Source organism: Callionymus lyra, chromosome 15 (genome assembly GCF_982586985.1).
Source record: "Callionymus lyra chromosome 15, fCalLyr1.hap1.1, whole genome shotgun sequence".
Lineage (NCBI taxonomy): Eukaryota > Metazoa > Chordata > Actinopteri > Syngnathiformes > Callionymidae > Callionymus > Callionymus lyra.
This window is the reverse complement of record NC_141832.1, coordinates 9,749,897-9,762,446: the sequence shown is the minus strand read 5'-3', so window position 1 is coordinate 9,762,446 and position 12,550 is coordinate 9,749,897. Positions and strand designations below refer to the sequence as shown.

At 33.4% G+C, this 12,550-nt stretch overlaps 1 protein-coding gene across 1 annotated transcript; it reads left to right on the top strand.

Moving 5' to 3' along the window:
- The first annotated feature begins 1,051 nt into the window (after window positions 1-1,051).
- On the top strand, window positions 1,052-11,045 carry cacng1b (calcium channel, voltage-dependent, gamma subunit 1b). The gene is made up of 4 exons (XM_087809382.1): window positions 1,052-1,292; window positions 7,129-7,203; window positions 10,482-10,619; window positions 10,813-11,045. Exons 1-4 carry the CDS (start codon window positions 1,052-1,054, stop codon window positions 11,043-11,045), a joined length of 687 nt encoding a protein of 228 aa, XP_087665508.1.
- The last annotated feature ends 1,505 nt before the right edge of the window (window positions 11,046-12,550 follow it).

Genomic DNA, 12,550 nt, shown 5'->3' with positions numbered 1-12,550 from the left:
GGGACAGTACTGGCCCCTCTCCTCTTCACCCTCTACACTTCAGACTTCTGCTACAACTCAGAGCTGAGTCTCGTCCAGAAGTATGCTGACGACACTGCTATTGTTGGATGCATCAGGGACAACAGCGAAGACGAGTACAGGAGTCTGATACGTGACTTTGTGGACTGGAGTGAGAGGAACCACTTGCAGCTGAACACCTCAAAGACCAAGGAGCTGGTCTTGGACTTCGGGAGGTCCAGGACAAAGCCACGTCCAGTGTCCATCAGAGGCGACGAGGTGGAGATAGTTGATAACTATAAGTACCTCGGCGTGTGGCTGGACAGTAAACTGGACTAGTCCTGCAACACAGACCATGTATATAAGAAGGTTCAGAGTAGACTGTACTTTCTGAGGCTTCGATCATTTAACATCTACAAGAAGCTCCTCTGCATGTTCTACCAGTGTGTGGTGGTCAGTGTCCTGTTCTATGCTGTGGTGTGTTGGGGTGGAAATGTGTCCAAGAGGAGTGTCAACAGAAGAGACTGGACTATCGTGGGTCTCCCTTAATAGACTGGACTATCCTGGATCTCCCTTAAGTGTCTGGACTACTGTGGGTCTCCCTGAAGAGACTGGACTATCCTGGATCTCCCTAAAGAGACTGGACTATCCTGGATCTCCCTAAAGAGACTGGACTATCCTGGGTCTCTGGACTATCAACTACTAAAGGTCCAGAAAGCCAACAGGCCTGTGATATCAGGAAACTTCTTCCCTTGTTCATAACGTTTTAAAGTCACTATTCTTCTGCTCTTAGCGTCGTGACGGTGGAATCCAGGTTGCGAAAATTGAACATACGTCCTCAACCTCTCCTACAGCGAGGGAGCGGAGGAGAGGAAGAAAGTAGGACGCCGCTATCTGCCCCCATTTTTACCGGCAGACGCCAGAGACGAGAGACGAGCAGGACCGCAGTGGAGACAAAAGACCCGGGAAGGACTAGAGGTCGGCTCGGTCTTCTGAGACTCCTTTTATCTTCCTCTGTTTTCAAATCTCTTCTTCGTAGACGAGGGCGGGCGAGATGTTCGAGGAGCAGGCGACGAAGGTGAAGGTCACCTCGGCGGTGATCCTGGTGGGCATGGGCGCCATGGTGGCGGCGGTGGTGACGGACCACTGGGCGGTGCTCAGTCCTCGGGTGGAGCGGCTGAACGCGACCTGCGAGGCGGCTCACTTCGGCCTCTGGAGACTCTGCAAGAAGAGCATCTTCATGGTGGAAGAGGATCCTCAGGGCAGAGGTTGCGGCCCCATCAGTTTACCAGGAGGTACGAGCTCAGTTCTGTGGATGTTGTCGAGAATATCTGCGTCGTTTCGTCTCGGGTTGGTTCCAAAGTCAAGATTAGAATCATTAGGTTTGTAAACTTGTATTTTAAAAACAACGGGTCGTTTGTAAAACAACATTTTATGACTTTGGTTTTGCTTTAAACTCAAATTTTCTTATAATTCGATCTGTTTGCGCTAATATAAGAAAAGATCTGATTTTAGCATTTATGTCTATAAAGGTAGTTTTTTTCTCTTTATTTTTAATTCAAAAAAGTTGTTTTAATCAATTATTAAATAATTACAACTGAATAAAAAGTTGTTCAAAATGTGTTAAATGAAAAATACTTCTTCCCCTTCACTAAATTTTACTACTTTATCCAAATTAAATTTTGTTCCCATTAATTGATGTACAATTTAACTGTTTATGACAATTACAAACATTTTAATACTACTAAAAACAATGGGTTTAGTTTATATCATTTTAGGGAAAAAAAAACTTTTGTTAAAATAAAGAAAATGTTTCAATTAAATCAACTTGATCAAATAAAAGATAATAATAATTAAAAAAAATACTTTCTTTACCTCAATAAAAAAACACTTCAAATCTTATTACACATAAATAAACTAAAAGGAACGATTGTAAAAACTATTGTTTAACTTGAGCTAATTTAGGGGGGGATTTTGTATAATTGTAAAATGTGTTTTGATGCTTTTTTTAAAATCGAAACTTTTAAGCTTTAAGTAACTTTATTTTTTTATTGAGAATTTTTATTTTTATTCTATTCATTTTTTTTTACTGAGAATTTTTATGTAATACTATTCATTTATTTATTAAGAATTTATATTTAATACTATTCATTTATTTATTAAGAATTTATATTTAATACTATTCATTTTTTTACTGAGAATTTTTATTTAATACTATTCATTTATTTATTAAAAATTTCTATTTAATACTATTCATTTTTTTACTGAGAATTTTTATTTAATACTATTCATTTATTTATTAAGAATTTCTATTTAATACTATTCATTTATTTATTAAGAATTTTTATTTAATACTATTCATTTATTTATTAATAATTTTTATTTAATACTATTCATTTATTTATTAAGAATTTTTATGTAATACTATTCATTTATTTATTAAGAATTTTTATGTAATACTATTCATTTATTTATTAAGAATTTCTATTTAATACTATTCATTTATTTATTAAGAATTTCTATTTAATACTATTCATTTATTTATTAAGAATTTCTATTTAATACTATTCATTTATTTATTAAGAATTTGTATTTAATACTATTCATTTATTTATTAAGAATTTGTATTTAATACTATTCATTTATTTATTAAGAATTTCTATTTGATACTATTCATTTATTTATTAAGAATTTCTATTTAATACTATTCATTTATTTATTAAGAATTTCTATTTAATACTATTCATTTATTTATTAAGAATTTGTATTTAATACTAATTGCTAATTTTTTTTTTTTTTTAAATAAAACACAATCTCTCGTTCTCTCACAAGTTCTACCGGAGACTCTGTCCTGGTGTTCGTGCTCGACAGTCCATCACAGAGATTTGAAGATCATCGACTCGAGCCTCGAGCGTCGGATCCTCAGGATCTGTGGCTCAGTAATGAAGTGAAGAAGAAGAAGTTTCTCTTCCCCCGAGAGACTGAGAGACTTCAGAGGAAGAGAGAGAATCTTCTTCTTCTTTGTCTTTTCAAATAACTGTCACTAAATGATGAGTTATTCTAGTCCAGAACCCTTTCTGTCGTCGCAACTGAACAAGCAGGATCTGCTTAGGGTCTAAAGTTATTGGAAAGTCAAAAATATGTTAATCGATCACAAGAGATTTTTCTTCAAATTGGATGCAAAGGTTTTCACTTCCGAACATAAAAAAGTATTAGCTTCCTGATGTACATAAAAGTTTTTTCTTTCTAACATAAAAGTGTTTTCTTCCTAACATAAAAGTATTAGCTTCCTGATGTACATAAAAGTTTTTTCTTCCTAACATAAAAGTATTAGCTTCCTGATGTACATGAAAGTTTTTTCCTCCTAACATAAAAGTATTAGCTTCCTGATGTACATAAAAGTTTTTTCTTCCTAACATAAAAGTATTAGCTTCCTGATGTACGTAAAAGTTTTTGCGTCCTGACGTAAAAGTTTTCGCGTCCTGACGTAAAAGTTTTCGCGTCCTGACGTAAAAGTTTTCGCGTCCTGACGTAAAAGTTTTCGCGTCCTGACGTAAAAGTTTTCGCATACAAACGTAAAGGTTTTCGCATACAAACGTAAAGGTTTTCGCATACAAACGTAAAGGTTTTCGCATACAAACGTAAAGGTTTTCGCATACAAACGTAAAGGTTTTCGCATACAAACGTAAAGGTTTTCACGTTCGAAGAAAAAGTTTTCACTTCCTATTGTAAAAGTTTTTGCGTCCTGACGTTAAAATGTTCGTGTCCTGAAGTAAAGTTTTTTGCATCCCGACGTAAAAGTTTTTGCCTCCTGACGTAAAAGTTTTTGCATCCTGACGTAAAAGTTTTTGCCTTCCGACGTAAAAGTTTTTGCCTTCCGACGTAAAAGTTTTTGCCTTCCGACGTAAAAGTTTTTGCCTCCTGACGTAAAAGTTTTTGCCTCCTGACGTAAAAGTTTTTGCCTTCCGACGTAAAAGTTTTTGCCTTCTGACGTAAGTTTTCCTGTCCTAACTTAAAAGTTTTTTCGACCTAAAGTAAAAGTTTTCCCGTCCTAACATGAAGTTTTTTCGTCCTAACGTAAAAGTTTTTGTATCGTAATGTAAAAGTTTTCCCGTCCTCACGTAAAAGTTAAATAAATAAAAGTTTTGCGTGCCCACAAAAAATGTACATCTTGACTTTAATACTTTCTTCTTTCCCTTAACTGTCGTCTGACTTCACTGCAGCAACACAAGTAAACCTTGCATCAGTTCCTCTGAACTACATTTCAAAAACCTGTTTTGTTCATGTGTGGAAGTGAAAAGTTAGAGAAGTTTGTCAAAAGTTCACATGGTAAGAATTATCATAACAATAATAACAATAACAATAATAATAATAATCATAAATAATAATAATAATACATTTATAGTTGTCGGTATCAGTAAATAAAGAAGGCGAGTGAGTGAGGAGGACGTTCATGTTGACTCACTCATGTCTTCAATAACATCTGGAACTAAAGAATCAGCCACAGTTCAAGGTCAACAAGACGACCTTCACACGTTCACACGATCCTTCTCTTGACGGATGATTTAATAAAATCTAAATATACGACTTCGATCAGACGTTAACATGTTTGTGGACATTTATCAAATGTAATCTAAGTCTTCGTACCTTTGAGCAACACCTGAACCATCATCCTGTTGTGACGCCACAGTGTTGAAAAGACAGCGAAAGACTTCTAAAGCAAGAACTGAATGAAAAGTTAAAAGATTATATTCAAATATATTTGCGGAAGATTATCGATCTGTTTCTTTATTATTCAACTCAAGAGTCAAGAGTTGTTTTTTGAAGATTTATTTTAAAGTTTAGAGTAATTTCTTATATTTTTTTATGACGTTTTTGTTGAAAAATTATTGTTCAAAACGACTTTTTAGATCAAACCGAGTACCAAGTACTTTTTTTCTCTTTTTTTTTTATTATTATATTTAATATTGTATTTAATTTAAACAATTGTTTAAATTGAAGAAACTTCTCTTTGGATCCGAAAAGTTTTTGATTTTATTGAACATTTTCTATTGAAAATAAAGTTTTATAAATGTATTTGTATTATTGAAGCAACTATTTAAAATAAACAGTTCTTTATTAAAGTATTTTCTTTTGTTTTAATTCACTTTTTTCATTTAACATGTTTTTCTCAATTATATTTAATATTATATTTAATTTAACGATAATTTTATTTTAATATTTTAAAAATAAATGGACAAAAAGGAAAATATACAAGAATACAAAGTTAGATCTTTTGTTTAGAAATAATTTGACAGAAAATAAAGAAATAAATCATGAAAAAAAGGTCATTATTGAGACAAACTTGTTGATTTTTCTTTCAATGTCATAAAAAATAAAAGACCTTCAAACAAACTCTCGAGAAATAAAAACTCAAGTTTGAACGATCGTCTTTACGCGTTTCTTGCCTCACGTTGAAACTATTTCACACCTTTGACGACGAATCACACGTATTGACGTCGATTCACCTCGAAATAAACGTTTGTGTTGATTTTGTCGTCGTCCAGAAGAGAAACTTGTGTTTTTATTAAACGAGATTCAAACCTTTTCTCACCGTGAAGCTGCAGGAGGAGAGATAATGAAAATAATATATTTGCCCATCTGGCTGCACTTAGACCCTCCTCCAATATTCACCAGTTCACACACTCACACACACTCACACACACTCACACACACTAACCCACACACACTCACTTTGTGTTTCCATGACACTACAGTATAATTTCCCAGAGGTTCTGCCACGATCCAACAGCTCATCGTCGTATAACACAAAGAATATAATGTCACGACCTGGACACACACACTTACTTACACACACACACACTTACACACACACACACTTGCGTGTGCACGTGCTCACGCTCGCTGATACGCCGTTACTGTGGGTAAATAGGCGGGACCAGTCCAGACCTGCAGCCTGTTGCTATGGTAACCTCTTTAGTGAGTCTCTCTCATCCTGGCTCACAAACATCTCCTCTGTGTTGTCGCACACACACACATGCACATGCACACACACACACACTCTCCTCTGCTTTATGACTTTCATCAGAGCAGAGAAGAAGCTTTTGACCTTTCGACCCCGATTCCCGAGCCTCAAGTGTGACGTGATTATTTAAAATAATGGAATTGAAGATACATTTAATGAAGTTTAATTGTGTTGTTGTTGCTTCATGTTAAGATGTTTGAAGTAAAACATACTTTTGTTTTATTATTTTAGTGTCCATGAAGTGATTCTCAACTGGTGGCTCGTGCCCCAGAATCAGGTCGGATTCAGGGAGTTGAAAAGGTCCCCGACTGCGATACTTTTAGTGTAACTTTATTTTATTTTTAGGATAGTTGATTAACAACAGAATAAAATTATTTTAATTATAATTCTTTTTTTTTTTTTTTTTTTTTAATGCAGCACATTTTTTATTTCAAGATATTTTTGAATTGAATTAGTTAGTTTTCTTTATTATATCAACTGTTCGTTATTATTTTTAATCATCTTAAAATACATTTTTTTGATTGAAGCACATTTTTTGATCGATAATAAAAAATGTTTTTTTTTTTTTTATTAAAGCAAATGTTTTTTATATATTTAATATATTTTAATTATTCTTTTTACTTATTTTATAGCAATTATTTTTTTCTTCTATTTTTTTATATACAAACTTTTCTTTAAATATAATAAATTGAAATATTATATAATTGAAAATATATTTTTTAATTGAAGCAACTTTTAAAATGGATTTTTCTTTTATTGTAGCAAATGTTTTTCCTTTTTTAAAATGTAATTTAATTTTTTAATTGAAGCGAAACATTGTTTTATTAAAGCATTTTTTTCGACATTAAAATGTAAAACTTATATAGATTTGACTCAAACTTCACGTTATTTTCATGTATTTAAGTTGAAATAAATAAAAACGTGCATATATATATATATATATATATATATATATAAAATATATGAATATTTTTCTTGCTGTGGATAAAAGCTGATCATAAAAGGATTTTATTTCCTCAGTTTCTCTCGTCTACAGACAAAAGTCAAGGTTGTAAAAACGCTTGATCTTCATGTTTTTCACTGACATTCATCTCTTTTCTCTGCAGCGAAAAACTGCTCGTACTTCAAACACTTCACGTCTGGAGAAGAGGCCGAAGTTTTCGAGGTGAAGACGCAGAAAGGTCGGTGTCTCCACAGAATCATGATTCCTGTTAGAAAGATCACGTGGAAACTGAATATTTCAGTGTTTATTTATACTATTTATTGACTATTTAAGTCTCTTAATATACCTTTTGTCATTTTTGTGAGTATGAAAAACTTTTTATAAAATACAATCCTTTGCCTTCAAAACGGCATCAATTCTTCGAACTCTTCGGCGAACAAACTTCTGCTAAAGCCAAATATTTTCAAGTCCAGAGCATCTGCTGCCATTTCTTTCTGCACCTCAGTTCCTGTGCTGTGTCTCAAATCGCATACTAGCGTACTAAAAGTTAGTATTTTTAGTGCGTTAGTGCGTCTCAATTCTTAGTATGCGAAATTAGTGCTCCATGCACACTAAATTGGCGTACTAACATGCCCACAAAACTGAGTATGGTTCGATGGACACTAACCACACTAAACGGCTCCATCTTAGTGACGTTTTAAACGGAAGTTACGTCATATATAAATGCATATATATTCATATACTTACAGGTGTATTTTCAGCAGCAGTAGAAGGATAAACACGTCTTCGCTGCTGATACCAGCTTAAATATCTCGCGATTATTTAGATTCTCATATTTTTTCTTTATTTCTTTTTCCAAAGTTGCAAAACGTGCTGCCAGCAGGTGGCGATGGCGTTCCAACAGCTGGTTGAAACATCGTTAAATAGTAGTAGAAGAAGAAGCTGTCGCGTCATTTCCTGTTAGTGTGTAGCAGCAGAGTTTAATTTGAGACATACTATCTGTGGAGAATTTGCGTACTAGTTAGTATGTACACTATCCTGATGCATACTAACTTCTAGCATACTAAGAGTAGTATGTGATTTGAGACACAGTACTGGTCTTTCATAGTTGACTCGCTCGGTCTTGTTTCCATGTCGGACTTCTCCGGACAGTAGATGGTGAACCTGGTCCTGCTGGTTTCTGCCGGTTCTGAGGTGATGTCACGGCTGGACATCTTCAGATTTCGAAGGGAAATAATCTTGATGTGTCTTTCATCTGCTGCACAAGTTTCCATGGACGACCACGGCGTCTACGATCTTCAACGTTTCTTTGTGCTTCTTCAAAAGAACGACTTGAAACCAGAGTCTGCTTTGAAATCTTTTTCTGGGAGAAACCTTGATGATGCATCTGTATCTTCTTACTTCTTCATGACTGTGTTCCAACTACTTGTGGAATTGATGATCATTAGAACCGGTTTGGTGTAATTGTTGATCAAACACTTCAATCCTACAAAACCCCTGACTTTGTGAAAATGTACTTTTAAGAATTGATGCTGGTTTGAAGGCAAAGGGTAGAAACAACAAATATTGATTTTGATTCTCTTTTTTTCCTCACTTTGCATTTTGTAAATGGATAATAATATATATTATAGTTTACAGCATTTTTTCACACCTGCCTAAAACTTTTGCAGGGTACTGTATATGTATACAGTAAATCAAAGTAGTTTTCGTTCAGTATATGTGTAGTTAATCACACTTTATTATAGGATTTTGAGTTTCTGTCATTAGTTTAACTTCTGAAAATATGAAACATGGAGTTTAATTGAAATGTATTTGGTGAATAAATATTAATAAATAAATAAAAATGACACTCAACTAAGCCAATAAAACAGTTTACATAATAAATTAAATTAAACAGTTTTATTTGAGAGACAGATGCTACTTGTAGAGCATGTGTGGCAGATATAGTTAAATAGCGACGGATTTAAGTGGTGAAAAGAAAATAACTAATAAAAAATGTTGTTAAAATGATGTAAAATAAAGGATTTGAAACTGAGCTGAAGACCGGCAGAGTGACCCGCGTCAAAAGAGTTTATTTTAGACCTCGGTCGGCTTCACGGTCGGGGGTCTGAGATGGAACAGGAAGCTCCGAGGAATCGTTGAGAATCACAGTCGGAGTCAGAAGCAGAAGAAGAAGATCGAGTTTATCTCCAGCAGCTTCACCTCCACGTGTTCACGAGTCTTACCTTCAGGTGGCGCCGAACAATATTGACCGCTTTCAAATGTTTAACTTGTTTTAAAACAAAAATGAAAAACTGTCAATTGAAAAATAAATAAATAATCGATTTTTTTTATTTTATATGCACTTTATTAAAATATAAACCATAAATAACTGTGATAAAAGTATTGTTGAATATCGCTAGTATCAAAGAGAAAAACTGCATATTTCTCAAGACCCTATATCTATAAGTACATTTGTGTTAAACTGTTCATTTTGCAGTGGCAAGAAAAACGTGATGAAATATTTTAGATTTGTAAAGTTTTAGCCGACATTTGCGAAAATTTTAGATCGGTCTTGTTTGGATCCATTAAATCATATTTATTTTAAAGGTTTATTTTGTTTCTATGTATTAATTAAATTCAATAATAATCATCTGCATTAAAAGTTTGCTTTCTTTTAAAATGTAATTTTTAAAAATCGAATCTGTTCAAAGTAAATGCCTTTTTTAAACATAGTTTAATATTCTAATTTAAATTATTAAAAAATAAAACGTTTAAATCCAATGTTTATCCATTTTTAGTCTTTTAAATTCAATATAAAAATGTTGGTATAATAGTGACACCAGACAAAACCAACAGTAGAAGTAAATTTTTATTTATACTTTTTTTTTTTTATTAAAGCAAAACATTTTTTGATTGAAGCAACTTTTTATATTTGAATTTTGGTTTTTTTAGCAACTTATTTTTTTACTTTAGCAAATGTTTTCTCTTTTTTTTAATTCATTTCTGAATTCAATGACATCTAGATTAAAACCTTTATAGTTTTATAATTTAATTAAAAAAATAGATTTTTAATTGAATGCATGTTTTACTCAGAGTTTTATATTCTTATTTAAATAATTCAAAAATATAATGTCTAAATCAAACGTCTTTCAATTTGTAGTCTTTTAAATTCAGTATAAAAATGTTGGTGTAAGAGAGTCTCCAGACAAAACCAACAGAGCACCGAGATACTTGATCAAACTTTCAGCCAATCACGCGACACGCAGACCATCATGTGACGAAGCAACGGCACGTCAATCCATTATTAAGGATTTCAAAGCATTGAATTTAAAAGGTCTAATAAAACTAAAACTATTAGGAATAAAATTTCAAACTCTGTAAAAAAAAAGAATATATATATATACTGTATATATATTCCTTTTGAAAACATTAAAAGAATATAGTGCAACAATTCAATAAAAACATTCACCCAATTAAGAGGATATATAATTCCATTTTTAAAGTATCATTATTGTATATTAATGTTCTCCTCAGAGTACAACATCTCCGCCGCCGCCATCGCCATCTTCAGCCTGTTCTTCATGATCCTGGGAAGTCTGTCCGTCATCTTCTCCTTCGGGAAGGGGCGGGACTACCTGCTCCGGCCCGCCGGGATGTTCTTCGCCTTCGCGGGTACTACTTGAAAACTGCAGTATCATTGTAGTTTTACACATACAGTTGGATATTCTTATCCCAATAATTAAACAATATTTGTTGTGACTTCAATATTTTTGAATTCGTAGTCTTTTAGATTCAACTTGATATTGTCACCAGACATTACCAGTCGAGCGCCGAGCACTGGATCCTGATCGTGTCTGTGCCTCAGGCCTGTGCATCATCATCTCGGTGGAGGTGATGCGACAGTCCGTCAAGCGCATGATCGACAGCGACGAGACCGTCTGGATCGAGTACTACTACTCCTGGTCCTTCACCTGCGCCTGCGCCTCCTTCACCCTCCTCATCCTCAGCGGCGTCGGCCTGCTCCTCATCTCCATGCCGCACATGCCTCGCAACCCCTGGGAGACCTGCATGGACGCCGAGCCCGACACCCTGGACTAGAGGCTCACCTTCGGACCGGATCGGAGTCTCAACGCGTGACTTTATGGTCCAGATTAAGAGATGAAGAACCATTAACTTTTAACAAGTATGTAAGTAAGTAAGTAAGTAATATTTATTTATATAGCGCTTTTCGAGACCAGGTTCACAAAGCACTTAGACAATCAAAACAATACTCAAAAAAGTACATACTTTAAAGATCAAGATAATACTGAGAACAACACAGGAGTTCGAGAAATTCAAGGAAAAGCCTGAACAAATAAAAACGTCTTAAGGTGTTTCTTAAAGGAGTCAGTAGATCCATCAAGCGCAAAGAGAGAGAAGATCGTTCCAAAGCTTAGGAGCAACAGCCGGAAAAGATTTCTCTCCTCTGGTCCTGAGCCGTGTTCAGGAACCATCAGTAGATTCTGATCCACAGACCTCAGAGCCCGAGCTGGGGTGTAAGGCTGGATCAGATCAGCTTTTACTCTACAGATGTGCTTTTACTCTAGCAACGATTCTACAACCTTGTTATTAGTAGTTACATCCATATATTTATAACGGGAAAATAAAACATATTGACTGAAAATAGTACGACAGAGTATTAAGGCCACTCAAACAGCGAGATGAAAGTACGACTTTAATCTCGCAAGGAAGTATTTTATACAACTTTAATCTCGAAAATAAAGTCGTTTAAAATACTTCAAAACTTCAGAATGATTTTAAAGTATTTTCTTACGACTTTAATTTTCGTAATAAAGTATTTTTGACGACTTTCATCTCGTAATAAAGTATGTTGTACGACTTAAATCCCGTAAGGAAGTATTTTATACCACTTTAATCTCAAAATGAAGTCGTATAAAATACTTAAAAACTTCAGTATGATTTTTAAGTATTTTCTTAAGACTTTAATTTCATAATAATTATTTTGTGCGACTTTAATCTCGTAATCAAGTATTTTGTACGACTTTAATCTCGCAAGGAAGTATTTTATACAACTTTAATCTCGAAAATAAAGTCGTATAAAATACTTCAAAACTTCAGAATGATTTTAAAGTATTTTCCTACTACTTTAATTTCGTAATAAAGTATTTTTGACAACTTTAATATATATATATATATATATATATATATATATATAATTTTAATTTCGAAATGAAGTATTTTGTACGATTTTAATCCCGAAATAAAGTTGTATAAAATACTTCAAAACTTCAGTATGATTTTAAAGTATTTTCTTATGATTTTAATCTTGTTATGAAGTATTTTATACCACTTTAATCTGGAAATGAAGTCGTATAAAATACTTCGAAACTTCAGTATGATTTTAAAGTATTTTCTTATGATTTTAATCTCGTGATGAAGTATTTTGTACGATTTTAATCTCAAAATAAAGTCGTATAAAATACTTCAAATCTTCAGTATGATTTTAAAGTATTATTTAGGATGTTAATCTCGAAATGAAGTATTTTGTACGACTTTAATCTCGCAAGGAAGTATTTTATACCACTTTAATCTCAAAATGATGT

Bases quoted from the DNA above. Each gene is read 5' to 3' on its own strand.
- cacng1b (XM_087809382.1), top strand. From the start codon at position 1,052: ATGTTCGAGGAGCAGGCGACGAAGGTGAAGGTCACCTCGGCGGTGATC. The intron at 1,293-7,128 runs GTACGAGCTCAG...TTTTCTCTGCAG, and splicing joins CCCCATCAGTTTACCAGGAG to CGAAAAACTGCTCGTACTTC. The intron at 7,204-10,481 runs GTCGGTGTCTCC...TGTTCTCCTCAG, and splicing joins CGAGGTGAAGACGCAGAAAG to AGTACAACATCTCCGCCGCC.